General features: G+C 40.0%; 2 protein-coding genes across 2 annotated transcripts in view; both read left to right on the top strand.

Annotated features, from left to right (window-relative positions):
- LOC127555278 (NACHT, LRR and PYD domains-containing protein 12-like) overlaps positions 1 to 17,791 on the top strand; it is a 167,256-nt gene that overhangs the window by 115,049 nt on the left and 34,416 nt on the right. The gene's annotated exons all lie outside the window — the stretch shown is intronic.
- LOC127555279 (NACHT, LRR and PYD domains-containing protein 12-like) overlaps positions 1 to 17,791 on the top strand; it is a 123,868-nt gene that overhangs the window by 71,661 nt on the left and 34,416 nt on the right. The window contains 1 exon segment of the mRNA XM_051987505.1: positions 15,371 to 16,337. Coding sequence (XP_051843465.1) covers positions 16,073 to 16,337 — 265 coding nt within the window. The 5' untranslated portion in view covers positions 15,371 to 16,072.

The following is a 17,791-nucleotide window of genomic DNA, read 5'->3' on the forward strand; positions in this document are numbered from 1 at the left end:
ATGGTTTTGGACATTCATGGTTGTTAATATGGTTAATTAGCTTGCTGATTTTCCTAATATTGAATCATTCTTACAAACATACATAAATCTTACTTTGTCATAATAAATGATTTCTTGAACAACAACAACAAAAAAAGAGCAGCCATTTATAGGCTAAGAAAGCTTTCAAGGTAGAGGTGAAGATAGTATTTTAATCTTTGTAGTTTTAAGTAAGGCAAAATGACCCAGTATACCATATGAACTCTTTCTTCTTTTAGTAAAAAGTAACTCCCAGTTATAAGAATAACTGTTTACAGATTTATAGACACAGATATTAAGACCCAATTACTTCCTGGTTTGGAATGCCAAGAGTTTTTCAGCTCTCATGATCTAGGCAATGAATTAGAAGTTGCAGTCTTATCAACTAAGACTTCATGTAACTAAATACTTAGCTAATTAAGGTAACAATATAATTAGAAAATGGTCAAGTTCTCTCCTGTTCTAAATTTCTCAAAATTAATTGGGTCCTCAATATCATCACTTTTACCTCCCCAAATTCCTTCACTCCATCAGTTCATCATGCAGAGAAAAAAGAAACACTGGAAGGAAATTTTATCTCCACATGTCCATTGACTGGAGCAATTACCAGGCAGAAATTAAAGGAGTTAGAAAATGAATTTTCTGCTACACAAAACGTGTGAGAAGGAAAATGGTGTACACTTCTGTTCCAGGAAGTTCTTTCCCCTTGGACAACTATATCCCGCAGTGCCTAGTCCTTCCTGTGTCTCTTAGATATTTTAGAAAAAGCACAGTCACTGCTTAATAAAATCCTCCTCTGTCCAGACCCCTGTCCAGACCCCTAGACATTTTTTTCTTCTAAGTCCTATTTCTTGTTGTGTTCTGCCATTCAACAATGAGTAAAAGAGTCGATAAGAATTTGATATATGTCAAGGACCATGCTCAGATGTCTACCTCCAATCGACTTCAAAAGTCCTCTGTGTGCTTCTCCCAACCCTGCTCTCCTATCTCCAGGCAAGGCTTCATCCCAAAGGTCTTAATAGAGAAGAATCTAATCAAATATTGTCAGGAAGAACAAACTGACAACTCTCTGTAGATCTCATGGATTCATTTCTCCCTTTCCTTGGTTTTCTCCCTGCTTTTCCCCCCAATACTTTACTCTGGGTCAGCTTCTTTTTTCTTTCTCTTGGCATGTACCTGGCACCTGAGACCATCTATAGTAGGAGTAATTTCCATGTTAAAAACATAAGGTCATCAAAGCTTTGAAAATGGAAATATTGAAGATTACACTTCTAATGGGTAGGTTGTTTGACTCCTAGGAACCTTGTGAGGAAAATCCAAAGATTCTTGCCTAAGAGAATGATACTTATTGAAAGACTTTTAAAACCTCCACCATGGGACTGATATAAAAATCATCCAGATTCAGTATGAAAGGTTCCAAATTTGGCCAAACCAAACTCCTGTAGAAAAAAAAATTATTAATATTATATAGACTGTACTTTTCATTGTACTAAATGCTGTATTTCCTCTACCTCTTATGAGAAAACATACCTGCTTATTCATCCCCAATCCCCAAACTAGCTTCAGTAATTATGTAATATACAGAAAATAACATACCTTTCCATTGTTTCTGCCATATCCCAGAAAGAAATAAAGAATAAGGTAAGTAAAGTCTGTGAAGTTTCTCCTAAAACCTTCCTGTGACATCCATCTCTAAAAGAGCTGTGTTCCCATGCCAGTGTCTCCCATGTCATACAAGTGATTCTAAATTCTTAAGATACCTTGAGAGTGTCCTTGTATCACTTTTTTTTTTTTTTTTTTACTGCCTGACATATATGATAGATCCAAGTTAGAGGAATAGGATTTGTAAGGTTTCAGATGCTTGAATCACTTGGCCCCACCCATGACCTTGAGCCCTGCTGGCTGCTTTCAAACCAAACTGCCTGTAGTCAGACCCCTCATCTCTCAGAAGTGACCCCCACCTTTTTCCTCCCACCCCCAAGAAACACAAGATATATACTGCAGGAAACAAGGGAAGATCCCATAAGAAATCTTTTGGAATCTTGGAAGAGCAGTGAAAGATGTCTAAGATTTTTTTTATCCTCACATCTGCCTTCTGCATCTTTTCCTCCAGCTCAGTGATTATGTAAGTTGGAAATTTGCTCTTAATGGACATCATGGGCTCCCATTCCTTCTTTTCCTCCTAGATTTGTAGTTCCTGTTTAGCCTCCATCTCCTTCAGTGTTTGATAAAGCTCGTAGAACTTGTTTTCCTTCCCCACAACTTTTTCCTCTTTTACTTTCTCCTCTCTTGTCAGATATTGCTACAGTTGCTTAAGTTGCTTTTGAAATATTCTTCTGTTTGTATGGTCCTTAAGAGAAAGATATTAGGTGATATACCAAAAGCAATACCCACATCTCCCCTTCCTTGCCTGTTCAATGTGGTGTAATTCAAAGATCTTTTGGATAAGTAGGAGTCAAGAGCCTAGGGAACCCTCCTACCTGTTGTGTGAGCTGAGGAAGTTACTTAGCTTCTGACTTCTATTTTATCCTTTAAAATTAGAGCTTCTCAGCTACACCCAAAGAAAGAACACTGGGAAATGAATGTAAACTGCTTGCATTTTTGTTTTTCTTCTCAGGTTATTTATACCTTCTGAATCCAATTCTCCCTATGCAACAAAAGAACTATTCGGTTCTGCACACATATATTGTATTTAGGATATACTGTAACCTATTTAACATGTATAGGACTGCTTGCCATCTCGGGGAGGGGGTGGAAGGAGAAAGGGGAAAAAATTGGAACAGAAGTAAGTGCAAGGGATAATGTTTTTAAAAAATTACCCTGGCATGGGTTCTGTCAATAAAAAGTTATTTTAAAAAAATTAGAGCTTCTGCACATATGGATGGCACCTAAGATATTTCCCAATTTTTTTTAGAACTTTTAAGACATTTAAGAAACTTTCTCCAATCTGTTTCGCTATCCTTTGCCTTCCTTCTCCCAAAAAAACCTGTATTTCATCCCATTCATTCAACCACCTACCATGGTACTATAGGAGAAACTTGCCTCCTTTACTATTCCAAACTTGGATTCTCAATTCTTAAAGGTATCTCTAATGCTCCCAAATTCAGTAATTTTTTTTTAATTTCTTCTATTCTTTCTTTGATTACATGTCTGTTTCCCAAGTTCCTCAACACACTTAAGCTTCCCAAAAGCCTAGGTATTAAACTTGACTTTGAATTTCCTTGTAATTCACCTTGTGTGGGATAGTGTGACCCCTGACCAAAAATAACTACTCAGAGATTTCTCAAAGTGAAGATTAGAAGTTTTATTACAATCTCCCAAGAAGCAGGTGGTCCATTACCTGGTTGTTCAGAGAAAGGAGGCCGATATTTATAGAGTTTGAAGCTATTAAATAGGAACTCATGATTCTCCTCCCGTCATCCAATTAATTTTCACTGCCTGCTAATGTGGAAATGGCAAAGGTTTGCTAAATTCGAGTTAAGCTGATATAGTTGACTTATTGCAGGTGTGTTTGCTTAACTTTATTGTGGTCAGCTGGTTACAACTTGCAAATCCTTAAGCTGATATGAAGACTCTGTTGTAATGTTTGTACAATGAGTTTCATTTTTTCCAAACCCATCAGACTTCATAAACTAAAATTCAGGTTATAGGTTCAATCTACCTTAGTTACTTAAGCTGAAGAGATTCAGTCTATATTATTTCGGGTAAGTAGTTAACAAATAGAGATGGTCACTTTGGAGACTTCTTATATCTTCAGACCATTAAATAATTAGTCAGGTCCTTCTCTAAGCAGGTGAGTAAAAGTCAAGGGGGGTTATCTCTTAAATGATTTCTTCTGGAAGAGCAAGTCTTTGTTCTTCTTCCCAGAGCCTAATGATTAAACAGACTGTTAGTGCTGAGTCTTCAATTACCCAAAGTTATTATTCTGAGAATTCCTCAATTTCCTATTTCATTCAACCTTAAGGAGTAATTTGTTTTCATATCTTCTACAGAATCCCTTTTCCTCATTATTTTTTTATGGTTCCCTTTTTCCTATTAAATATAATGGACATTTCTTTCCAGAAATTTAAGCTTCTCCATAAATTGGAGCCAATATATCTTTATAGAAGCCTCTCCAATGTTCAGGCTTTCTCTGTAGTCAACCAGAATGTCTCTTTCAGTAGTTTGCTCATGTGACACACTAATGGCTGCAATCCCATTGCAATGGCTTCATGGAGTCTCCAACAATGGACACCTCACTTATCTGACCCTCACAAACCTCTCCAACTCACAATGAAGGAAGCATGACTTCATATTCCTGTGTCTTTTTAGACACAAACCGGCTAAATTCTGAAGAAATCCTTATCCTTTCATGTCATTTATCCTCATTAAATGTTGGGTAACTGCCGAGATATTTGTAGCCATCTTCTCTATGAATATAAAGCAGTGATTGCTTACCTAGTGCAATCACCCTATAACTTGCCTCTGCTGCACAAGCCTGATAATAAGAACTTGTCTGCTTGACTGGTTTGCCCATGCAAACCTAAAATGCATCAGAAATGTGTTTCTAAGCTTTCCATTCTTCCTCAAAATCATTGCCTTCCATGTTCCCTAGAATCCAGTGACAACGACCTTCCTGCTGTTCCACAAGTAATATCCTCCATCCAATTCCTTCATCACTGCAATACCTCTAATGCTGGGAACTCACCTTCTTATCATCACCATCTGAAGAGTTCCCAGCTTCCTTTCAACCCCAGTTCAAATCCTGCTTCCTCCAAAGACCGTTTCCTTATATTTTTTTCATGTTAGTCCTGTCTTCTGATTGCACATACCTGTTTCTATGTTTTTCTCTCTCCTTAGTCTGAGCAAGGGCCATTATTGCCTTTTGATTGCTTTCCACCATTCCTCTCAGTACATAAAATATAAGAAAAACTTAGATGTTTAATGAGTGACTGTTACCAGGGAAGATAGTAATGGGAGGATAATCTGATTCATTGTTTTAAAAATACCCTTTCAAGGCCAACTTGTAATGCTTTAATGTCATTATGTTAGCAAACATTTTCCTCCTCAAAGCTTATTTGTCCAGTGACTCCTAACATCTTAATTATTTTCTTACTTGAAATCTCAATTTTTCTAATTTGATTGGAGGAAGAGTTTAAGATTAGATAACACAGATGAGAAAGCTGAAACAAGAAGGAAGAGATAGAGGCCAACTTGGAGAGAGACAGCTTAACACTCAGTACTGGATTTCTGATCAAGACTCATTGATTTGACTCAAATTTCTAAACTCATTAACATCACGTGATAAAGAGTATACTGGCTATGAACCATAGTTTCCTCACTTGTCAAATATAGCTACTAGCAACGATGGGAGGCTTTTTGTGAAAATCATCTGAGAATGAGAATGTGCAAGATTATATGTTAGATATTATTTGAGGAGAAAAACAGATACTTACAACCCATATCACAGTCCCTATGAGGGGTTATTCCTTCTCTTTTAGCAGAAGTCTCTGAACTTCTATATAAGCTTTCCAGATTTATCTGGATTTCTTCCTGAAAGAGAAACAGGAATATGTATTACTTGATTCCCTCTGACAAATACTAGACTATCAGGGGATAGATCCAAAAGATGGGAAAGTCCTTCCTAAAATAGGAAGGATTAAACTGAACATGAAGTGTAGAGGGCTGAAACTCTGAAAAGGTGTGCTTGACTCTGAGACCACTGAGCACTTAAGGCTAATTACCTATTCCATGTGAGACAATGGCTCTATAAGCACATATTTACATGATAACTCTCCTTATGATTGGCGCTTGCTGAATGCTTGGTGATGAGATAATCATGGGCCAGGATTGGAGGGCAGAGGGAGAAAGTCAGGCTCACTTGGCGGCTGGACAAGGAGAAGCGAGGCTGGAAACTCCGGACTCCAGCATCCAGGAGACATCTTTGACAAGTCACGTGGCAACTTTCCTGCCTCCTTCACTTCTCCCTCTAAAGCCCAAGAACTTTGATTTATCCTGACTCTGGCTAATCCTGAGGCCCTCAAGGGAACTAGTCTGGACATGAGATTTGGCGCCCAACATGGACTAAGGACCACAATTTCAGTGAAGAAGTCCCTGTGATCAGAAATTAGGATGAGTATTAAAATAGACAAACAGGGAACTGACTTTGTTAAGGGCTAAACTAGTAACTTTCCTTTTCTAGCTGAAATGGGGCAGATACTAGGGAAAAAAATCTTCCCTCACCCCTACCCCCACCCCCACTCTGAGGGAGATCTACAGGAAGCATCCTCAGACTGATAAAGAGACAGGGTTTGATTGTAACTGGGGAGCAGATTGATGGACTCCTGGATATATTAGAATGCACGTGCCCTTGGTTCTCCAAGGAAGAAGGAATAGAGGCAGATAATTGGAAACTAGTAGGAGATCAACTATGTGACTATTACAAGGATAAAGATCCTGATTCAATTTCTAAGGAAACATTCAATATATACAACATAATACAATTGGCCTTAAAGAATTCCGCAAGTTATAGAAAACAGAAAAGTTTTAAGAACAGCCAGATAAGGAAGTATGAAGAGAAAGAGAAAGAGAAGGGGCAGGGTAATGAAAATATGGCTGAAAGGTATGGGGAATTAAGTAGTGCTTCTCACTCTCACTGCCCAGTTTCACTTCCATCTCCACCTGAGCAGACACTAGACCCTCCCCTATCAACTTCACCTTCCTGGGTGGAGGGAGGAACAGGAATGAGAGGGGCAGTGATATCACCAGCACCTCCCCCCCCCAGCAATCACTCTCCAATTCTGACTCTATTGCAAAAGGCACTACTTAAAGCCAAAGAGGAAGCATAAAATACAGCTGATGTGAGAATAGAAATGTATGCTGTGATTGAACAGCTTAACTCTTCAGGTCAAGAAAGGAGAAGATACACTCCTTTTAATCTAGAAATTATCAAAGATCTGAAAAAGGCTTGTACTTTTTATGGGGCTATATCAGCTTATGTTAAGATATTATCACAGAATTTGACTTATGAAATTTTAACCCCTAGTGACTGGAAATTTATAGCAAAGACATGCTTAGAACCTGGACAACACTTGTGGCTTTCTGAATATAGTGAGCTCTGTAGGATACAAGCCCAACAAAAGAGGCAAACTGGAGTTAATACACCAACCACCTGTGACCAACTAACAGATGTAGGTTCTTATGCAAACACTTCAGCACAGATTAATTACCCCATAGCAGCATATGAGGAAATTGCTTCTGCTGCTATCAAAGTATGGGGCTTTATCCCAGGAAGGCAAGATAGAGGGGAAGTCTTCACAAAAATAGCACAAGGTCCAAATGAACCCTTTGCTGATTTTGTGGGACGTCTGCAGACAGCTGTCATACGAACTAATGGTGAAAATTCAGCAACAGAAATTATAAGGCAACTTGCTAAAGAAAATGCTAATGAGGTTTGTAGAAGAATTATACTAGGACTACGCAAGGATGCTCCTTTGGATGAGATCATAAGATGTTGTGCCATAGTGGGCACAAATATCTTTTATAGCCAGGCTATGATGCAGATTTCCGAAGATCTGAACATGGGAAAACAGGGTGCTTTTTGGCAAGGGACTTTTAGAGAGACTCATCAAGGCATCTGAAACTCAATGTTGACATAAAGACAGAGTGAGAAAACAGTGTGGGAGAACAAGACCCAAAACCCCATGTCCAAAATGCAACAGAGGCTTCCATTGGGCCTCAGAATATAGACTGATTCAGGGAAATGCAATGGAGAGCCCAGCCCCAGGACCCAAAGGAAAAAATACTTGGGGCATGTCAGCTGATGCTACACCCAGAGAGTCTTTAGAAGGTCAGTACTCAGACATGACCAATCAGCTAAGAAACAATCTGATGGGAGAAAAAGGATTACAATTGGGGAAAATAGAGTTGTGTGCAGCTGGCACAACTGAAATAGCCCCTGGAGAGGTGAAATCTGTTCCTCTCCAGCCTATGGATCCCTTGCCTCCAGGCACAATAGGCTTGACCATTTCACCTCTTGAGAGTACGTACAAAACAATGTTCATCCATACATTGATGTGAGAAACTGGGAAATGTGTAGATAATATCCCAGTCACTAATACAGGCAGACAATGTGTGACTTATCAACCAGGAAAATTAGTAGCACCATGTTTACTGTTATGAGTTCAAATGTTGGAGTTCTTGTTCTTCTCAAAACACAGCCGGTTTAGCTTAGAGCCCTCCGGATGTCTCCAAATCCAAAGGTTCTGTCCTTCAGCCTCTGCCTCTGCTTTCTTCAGCCTCCGACCAACACAGAGATGGAATGAATCTCTTGTTTCCTTCACTTGGGGCTCGGCTAGCTTTCTGGTGAGTCTTTCAGACCAGCTTGGTCTCAGTGGGGGGCGTGCAGGAGCCCAGCCACCAACTACAGTGGTGTGAGATGAAGATGAATCTGGTTGTCCACTGAACTCTCCACTCGTAGCTTTATCCTCTGAAAACTCTTTGTCTGCCACCAGCCAGCCAAGTGGAATATATTCTGCCTTGCCTTGGAGAGAGGGCTTCTGGCGTAATTCCGCTGAAATCCGTCAAAGTGCTCTCTGCACCAGAGTCGCTCCTCTTGAGTCCAGCTGAACTCTCTTCTGCGACCAGCCAGCCAAGAGGAAAAAATGTATTCTGTCTTAGATCCCTCATCGCTGGCCTTTTATCTGACTCTTCTGAGAGAATGATATTATGGGTTTTCTCCCATAGTGCTCTCTGGCCCAAAGAGCTTTAAGGGAGGTGTGAACTCCCTTGAAGTTAGAAAGTTTACTTTGTGAAGCTGGCATACTTGTGAACTCCAATGAGTAAAGGTGTGAACACAAGACTTGTATTACTTAGTTCTACTTAGTACCTTGTTTCAGGTTCTGGCCAAAATCTTCTTGTAAGATTAGATCAACTCTAATTAGTTAGCAGTTAGTAAAGATTCCAACAGTTTACTGATACAGTCCTCTAATAAACAACCTGGTAATAGTCACCCAGATTCTGACTCCAAGCAACAAAATCCAGGAATATTCTGGACTGCAGAAATTACAGCTGACCGACCTATGCTCACTATCTATGTAAGTGGCATACCATTAGAAGAACTGGTAGACACAGGTGCAGATCGTACAGTTATTAGAGGTGCCAATTGGCCCAATCACTGGCCAAAGATTAAAGCAGACACCTACATGTCTGAAGTAGGAGGATTGATAGCAGCTGAAGTTAGTGCTGCCCCTTTGAGATGGGCTTTTGAAGGCAAAACAGGCGTTTTTACTCCTTTTATAATTGAAAAAATCCCCATCAATCTGTGGGGAAGAGACGTATTACAGCAATTAGGGTTAAAAATGAGTACTTCGGTTTTTTTAAGCAGGGCTGCTGTCGAAGGCCTGCCAACCCTTTCACCTGTTCCTATCCAACGGAAAACTGATACACCAGTGTGGATAGAACAGTGGCCCTTAGATAGCGATAAAATTCAGGCCTTATTAGATATAGTACAGGAGCAACTTGACCAAGGACACTTATAATCTTATCTAAGTCCTTGGAATTCCCCTGTATTTGTTGTAACAGAGAAATCTGGAAAATGGAGGATGTTGACTGATTTAAGTAAAGTAAATGAACAGATACAAACTATGGGAACTCTTCAGCCTGGGCTTCTATCTCCTACTCAGTTGCCTAGAGAATGGCCTCTTTGGATTATAGACATTAAGGATTGTTTCTATTCTATCCCTCTAGATAAGGAGGCTATGAAAAGATTTGCCTTTTCAGTGCCCAGTATTAACTTAGCTGAGCCGTATAAAAGATATGAATGGACAGTTTTGCCACAGGGAATGAAAAATAGCCCCACTATGTGTCAAAAGTATGTTGCTCCTGCTCTTATTCCAGTAAGAAAAGCATTTCCAAAAGTTATGTTATTACATTACATGGATGATATATTGGGATGTGCACCTGAGAAACAAATGTTAGAAGCATGTCTACAAAAGACCATAGAAACACTAAGAAATTACAAATTGCACATAGCTCCAAAAAAACTTCAAAGACATGTTCCTTTTCAATGTTTAGGATATGAAGTATACCCTAAGGTGCTTACAGGAAAAAAAAACTTTCCTTAAGAACAGAGAAGCTAAACACCTTGAATGACTTTCAGAAATTGATAGGAGATATCCAATGGATGCGACCAGTGTTAGGCTTGACTACCTATCAATTGCAACCATCATATGATATTTTAAGGGGAGACAGTGCTTTAAACTCACCATGTCAGCTTACAAAAGAAGCTCAAGAGACTTTGAGAGAAGTTGAACTGGCTGTATCCAATGTGGTTAAAAGAGTCACTGAAAAACCCTTGGAAATATCAGTTTTTGCCACACAAGAGGTACCCACAGCAGTCCTTCATCAAGGAAACAGTGTGATAGAGTGGGTGAACCTCCCAGCACAACCAGAACCAAGCTTTACTCCTTACCTAGTGCTTGTGGCTAGAATTTTATGAAAGGCCATTAAGTGAGCAGTACAATTATCTGGGACAAGACCTGACAAGATATACACCTTTTATACCAATGCACAAACTACTGTGTGCTGTGAAACCCTCCCAGAGTGGCAAATTTTATTAGCCATGGCTCCAACTTTTACACATGGGTCTCCATTAAAAATAACCAGACTATTACATAATTGGTGATGGATTCTTGAAGAAAAGGTTTTTAAAGTTCCTCTTAAAGGACCAACTATCTTTACAGATGCATTCAAACCTAATATTTGTGCTGTATACTCTCATGACTTAACTATAAAGAGAGTACTAAGAACTCCTTTTCTGTCCACTCAGCAGAATGAATTGTATGCAATCTTTTTAGTTCTTATTTATTATCCAGGAGATATAAATATGATATCTGATTCGGCCTATTCAGTAGGTGTGGTATAAAGAATTACCACAGCCCAAATAAAATTTGTAGTTTCCAATATATATCAGCTCTTTAAGGAGCTTCAAGAGCAGGTAAGAAAGCATCCAGATAAGATTTATATCTTCCATGTCCAATCTCTAAGTGGACTTCCAGGTCCTATTTTTGATGGTAATTCAAAGGCAGATAGCCTTCTAAGCATGTTGGCCAATAATCCTTTATTTCAGGAAGCCAAAGAATCTCATTCTAAATATCATCAGGCTGCTCGAGCTTTACATTTACAATTTGGAATAACAAGAGAGGAAGCTAGAAGCATAGTAAAAGCTGTACAGCTTGCTTTCCATGCTCCTACGCTCCTTCCAGGGAAGAACCCTCGTGGTTGGAGATCCAGTGAAATCTGGCAAATAAGTGTGAGCCATTATAAATCTTTTGGTCATCTTTCTTTTATCCATGTTATAATAGACACCTTTTTAGGATTCACTTTTGCAATACCAGCAGTAAAAGAGACAGCCCGAATGGTCACTGAATTCCTTATACAAGCAATTGCAATTATGGATGTGCCACAAGCAATAAAAACAGACAATGGATCTGCATATACTTCTAAACATTTTGCACACTTTTGTGCACAGTATCAGATTTTATACATCACTGGCATACCTTTTAAACCTCAAGGACAGGCAATAGTAGAGAGGAGAAACAGAGACTCTAAGATGCTCCTCCTGAAACAAAAGAAAGGAGGAGCCACAGGTAATCCTAGAGAACTTCTAAATTTAGTTCTTTACATCATTAACTTCTTGATTTTTGACAAAGATGCACTGGCTCCGGCAGACAGGTTTTATAATCCACCAGACAGGCAGTGTCCAGTACGAGCAGCTCCACTATCTTTAGATAATCACCAGGTGATGTGGAGAGACCCAGAAAGTGATGAATGGAAGGGACCAGATAAATTAACTGCATGGGGGAGAGGGTTTGCTTGTATCTCTACAGATGGAGAAGGAATCAGATGGGTGCCAATGAGCCGTATTTGCTTCGTCCATTGGAGAGAGATGGAGTAGACCCTTGAAACGAAGTAGAAGACCCAAGAAACATCGGGTGGTTCCATCGCTGATTGTGCCCACAACTGCAAAGAGCATAGCAATTTTGGCCACTGACTCATAAGCATCAAAAATTATTAATGAGGCTGATGCAGAACTTGAAAACCCTCAGGAATCATTGGATTCCCTGACAGATAAAGTAATGGGCAATATTGGTTTTGGATGATCTTTTGGCTGCTGAAGGAGGCGTATGTGTATTGTTGTTTACATACCCTCCTTCTAGAACTTCTGGAAATTTTTTACAACACCATGTTGATTCATATTGTTTGTTATATCACTACTTGCATGTACAATTCATGTTTGTTACACCACATCAAGCCTGCACTGACTGGGGGGAGAGTCATCACTAATAGCCTGTGCTTTATTGCTATGTGTTTGTGTAATACCTCCCATGCTGATGGTTGTATATACCTGTTTCTAGTAAGACCCTTCAGTTTAGAAACTCTCTAACAATATCTGGCTTGACTCCCCATTTCCCTTTGGTGTTTTTCATCTCTCTTCCTGAGAAATTGCGGGGGGGTATGATCACCTCCTTTTTGGTGTTTCCACCCCCTTTCCTGAGAAGGGGGGAGGGGCGTGACCACCTGTTTCTAAAACAAAAGAAAGCAGGAGATGTAGAAGGCCAGAACTCTGAAAATGTGTACTTGAATCAGACAGCAGAGCACTTAAGGTAATTACCTATTCAATGTGAGATAATAGCTCTCTCTATATATATATTTAGATGAGATGGTGATGTATTGGCTCTCCTCACCCTTGATTGCTTGCTGAATGTGTCGTAGTGAGGTAATCATAGGCAAGGATTAGAGGGCTGAGGGAGAGAGGTCAGAGTCGATGTGCCCCAGGATGAGGAGAGAGACTTAAAGCTCTGGACTCCAGAGTCCAGAAATCATCTTTGTCAAGCCTCGGGGCAGCTTGCCTGCCTCCTTCACTTCTGCTCCTAAGACCAAGGACTTTGAATGAGCCTGACTCTGACTGAACCTGAGGCACTCCAAGGAGCTAGCCTGTACATTATAATTTGTTTTCCTGGTTCTGCTTGTCTCACTCCTCATCAGTTCTTATAAATCTTTCTAGGATTTCCTAAAAATCAGTCTGTTTATCATATTTCTCAGAACAATAATATTTCATTACTTTCATATCCCATAATAGAGGGATGCTCAGGCAGGAGCTGATGGGGATGTTCTGAGCATAAATTATGGGCTAAAATGAATCTAGTAGTTAAATTAATTCTAGGGGCAGGGAAAATGACTTTGCTCTTTTTTTTCTTCCTAAGAAGTTAAACTGTCATGTGTATTATGCATACTCTTTTATTACCTATTTCCATTTGGCTCTTTTAGAATGATATAGAATTCAATCTTTTTTCCCAAATCTTTCATTTTTGTTTTGGTTGTTAAGCTATGATAAAGATGATGACCACTAAATGACTCAGACTGTTTAATATTGTATACCTTGTATTGTATAGCACCATTGTCACCTAGATTTTTTGCCTGTCCTCTCACTAAAAAATCAAAGGGAAAAAATAAGATGATTATTTTTGATGAGTATATTCAAAATTGAAATTCCAACATGCCCTTTCCAAAATGTTTATCTCATATGACTTTACCTCATCATTTCTTTGCATGCTTGACCTTCAAAAAGCATAAATGAGAAGATGGAGTGAACATACAATGTAAGTACAGTAGACTAGTTGGAAAACATCAGTTACACACACTACCATAATGATATTACCATGCAGAATAAATATTCTGCTGGTTCTGAACTTACCTCTAGTGATTAATTTCTCCAGATATGAATTACAACTCAAAAAGAAATCTGAAGGCCTTCTAGTGGGGATAGGATACCATCCACACTCTCACACGTAGGACTAGGTAAGGAGACTCTTAAAATCCTAGATAGATAAATTATCAAATCTAATGACTTCAGCTTTATCAGCAGTACTAAATTCTGTTTTTTAAAGCTAAAGTTAAAATTTTGTCTATCATTAAGCTTAATGTACCTTAAAAGTCTACAATTCTATAGTTCCCTGATTTTCTCAAAGGCAGAATTAGGAGAATGGGGAAAAGTTTCAGACAGGGAAATTAAGGTTTGACATGTGGGACAATCTCCTAATTCTCAACAAAGGAGAAGTTCTCTTCAAACATAGGGTTACTGATGACTTGTCAGAACTCTGGTAGAGGAAATTCTTTTGTAATTACAATTTGTACCGGATAATCATTGAGGTTCTTTCCAACCTTATTTGGCAAAATGTCTTACTGGTCTGTGGCTGTAAGAGTTGGGTAAATTAAGTGGATACCAAAGAATACAAAGTGGATACCAGCTCTAGAAAGGGTTTAACAGTCCTTCCAGCTAATCAGAACTGGGATCAAGCCAGTGGAGTAGTAGCTATGTTTCTATAATAAACTCAATCTCCAAACAAACAAATTCAAAAAATAAACATTAATATGGGAGTGATTTTAGTATCATAGGATCTTAGATTTAGAACTGGAAGGAACATCAAAATTCATCTAGTCAAATTTACTTAACAGGGCAGAAAATTATTTAATGATTTAGCTGTAAGAAAATAAGCCCATGTTAAATGGGCAAGAGTTAAATTAATATCTATAAACAACACTGAGTGATTCCTAACACTTATCTTCTGTTCAGTAGTCTGACTTTCTTTGGAAGTAGAAAGGAGCTCTATAAGCCCGAGTGACATTTTACATTTTTATCTATTTCATATTTCATGTACTACTATGTCCAAAGCATCGTCACATAACTTGACTGGTCCTTGGGCAACAGACTTCTTTCAATGTACCTTAATATAAATAACTCTTGTCCTTTGGACTTCAAAAAAAAAAAAAACAAAGTTCCTGCCTTTCAGTTTGCTAGATTCACTTAAGCCAAAGTCACCAGGGAGCTAATTACTTGGTTATACACGCGTTGGTTTATTAGCAATTCTTGTTACATTAAATGTTGAAGATTCCTTCCTTCAAAGGTCAATTTGAAGGCTAATCTCCTCCCTCATTCTAGAAATATTACTTACATCAGTTAAAGAAATTACAGAATTAAATGGATAATCATTATGAAAGAGAAAACAGGTTGATCTATATTTCAAGGAAGGAACTAACTGATGGTCGCGACCAGATGCAGAGCTGGAAGGGCAAGGAAAGTGGGGGAGGCAGCAAGCATTTAGGAAGCATCTACTAATTTAATTCAATAAACATTTATTATAAGCCCGCTGAGTGACAGGTTTTGTGCAAAGTGCTTCACAAATATTATATGGAAAAAGGCAGGGACTGCGGAGGTCATTGAGTCTAACTCCTTTCTAGTATTTTACAAATGAGGAAACTGATGCTAAGGTCAAGTGAGTTACCGAATGGAAACAGACAGTAACTGTCATAGGTGAAATGTGAATCCAGACCCTCTGATTACAAGGCAGTAAGTCAATGTAGGTCGGAGGCTCTTTTGGAAGATGGGAAGACACAAATATCTGGGCTGATACTGTGGTACTGGCTCCACTCTCCAGTCCCATTCTCAGGGACCCGGACTCCTGAATCCCGCTGCTGAGAACTGTCCGCGCCATAGGAGATTAAAAAAGAAAAAAGAAAAGAAAAAAAAAAAAAAAAAAAAAAGCCCGGGTCATGAATCCAATCTGGCTGCTCTTTAAAGTTTGTTTGGTTTGGAGTGTGAGAAAAAACCAGAGGCTCTCAGGCGGGACCCAGTCCTTGCTGCTTAACCGTGTTCCGGCGGGCGGGGCTTACTAAGTGCCCAAAGCAGCTGACCCCAGTATCACACGTCCTCCACTTCCCTCTTTACTCTAGACCCAAGTGTTCTGCTGCGGGGTCCGAATCTGAGAGTGGCTAAAAAAGCCCGGGAACCCGGGGAGGGGAAAGGCGGGAAAAAGGACGGATGGTGTTTGAGGCAGCGGGCGCCGGGAGGACTAAATGGGAAACCGGAAGTGAACCCGGAGACCATTCCTGTCACGGAATAAGAAACAACTTGTAGGTGGTCGAGTGACGGGACCTATGTCCCCCAAGGACACACACAACGTCCCAAAGGAGGTCCGGCTGGAGCCGTAACACAGAAAAGGACCGAGGGGGCGGGATGGCCGAGGGTACCCGCTGCCGATTGGTTCGGTACTTGGAGGAGCTGACACAGGAAGAGCTGAAGAAATTCAAGCTGTATCTAAAGGATGAGCCCTCCGAGCGCATCCCCCGGGGCAGAGTGGAGGGGGCGGATAGAACGGATCTGGCCGAGCTCTTGGTCAGTACTTTTGGGGAGCCGGACGTCTGGGAGCTGACTGGGAGTTTCTCGGAGAAGATGGGCCTGCGGGGGCTGTGGGAGCGAGCCGGAAAGGAAGGACTGCTGGGTAAGCAGACGCCTGTGGGCGTAACGGCGACCAATGAGCTTGGTCCCACCCGACTTGCGCTTTTCCTTCCTTTGCCCCTCCCTCCCATCTTGCTTCCTTTCCCGGGGTTCTCTTCCTGGGCTTCTCCCACGCTAAAATTACCTTGTATTCATTCTGTATAGATTTTGTCTCTAAGGTAGTTTCCCTCTAAGAATGTAAGTCTCTTCACTGCAGGCACTAAGTATTTCTTGTGATTTTTGTGTCTCCAGCACTTGCCCAAAGCGTGGAATGTGATAGATACTTAATGATTCGTTGATTGCTGATTTTTTACTTCAGGATTAGAGGAACCTATAGGGAGACTTGACATAAGGCTGAGAAAGGGAAGGAGGGTCACCTCAATGGTTTTTCCCCCGATTATCAAGATGGAAGAAATGGAGTTCAGTAACTGTTCCCTGAGATTGTAGAGGATGAGCATCTGGGCCGAGAGAGAGAGTGCTGGAGGCATGAGAATGATCAGGAGGGAGAGAAGAAAATAAGGAGAGGAAGATGGTGGAAAATAGGAGAATAGAAGCAGTGGAGATTTCAGGTGTGATTGAGGAAAGAAGAAAAGGGAGGTGTGGAAAAAGGAGAAGATGAAATGAAGTGGTCAGACTGTGACTAGATATTTTATCAGCAGAAGGAAAAGATCCCAGAAAGAGAATGATTAAAACGCTGTATTCTATCAGATTCACTGGAGTCTTTGCTGAGTAGAGAGCAGGGGTGGAAGTTCCTTTTTTTTTTTTTTTTTTTTTTTAATGCAAGAAGCAGATGTGGTGACATGCAAGGGATGAGAAAGAATTTTGTTTCATCAAATAACCTGAATGGGCCATTATCAAAAGATCACTCCATAGTCATTCAGAGAGTTTGAAGCTGGCCCATGCCCTCAACACGTGGATCTCACTCCCTCTGGAACCTGATATACAGGTACCCTGGGTCAGGAAAGAAAGAAGAAACAGTGAGAATAAGAATGGTCCAGTGAAGTTCTGAAGTGGAGAAAATGAAGTCAGTAGGGTTTTTGAAACAATAGAGTTTCATCTTTCACTGGGTGTCTCCGACCAGTTCAGCCTGTATGGGATAGTAGTGATCACAAAAATAGACATTCAGACTGAAAAAAAAAAAAAAGCAAAAAGGAGTTTTCTAAGATTGCTCAAGAAAGGGCATCACTCATCTGACAGTGTCAGTAAAGAAGTGCAAAAGATAACTTACAAAACACAAGATTAAATAGGTCCCTTAGAGCAGGAGCCCCACCCTTTGACTTTTTCTTCCATTGTTTGGGGGAGCCCAGGTTTGTACTCCAAACTTGGAAATCTATCCCAAAAATACAAGAATAAATTGCCTTTAAAAGAAGTACTTAAATGCTAATTAAGAGTTGGGGGAAATCTAAAGGAATGTCCATCCTAGACAACCTAACACCTGCAGTTTTTTAGCTATTGCTC

Source organism: Antechinus flavipes, chromosome 3, assembly GCF_016432865.1.
Source record: "Antechinus flavipes isolate AdamAnt ecotype Samford, QLD, Australia chromosome 3, AdamAnt_v2, whole genome shotgun sequence".
NCBI classification, from domain to species: Eukaryota; Metazoa; Chordata; class Mammalia; order Dasyuromorphia; family Dasyuridae; genus Antechinus; species Antechinus flavipes.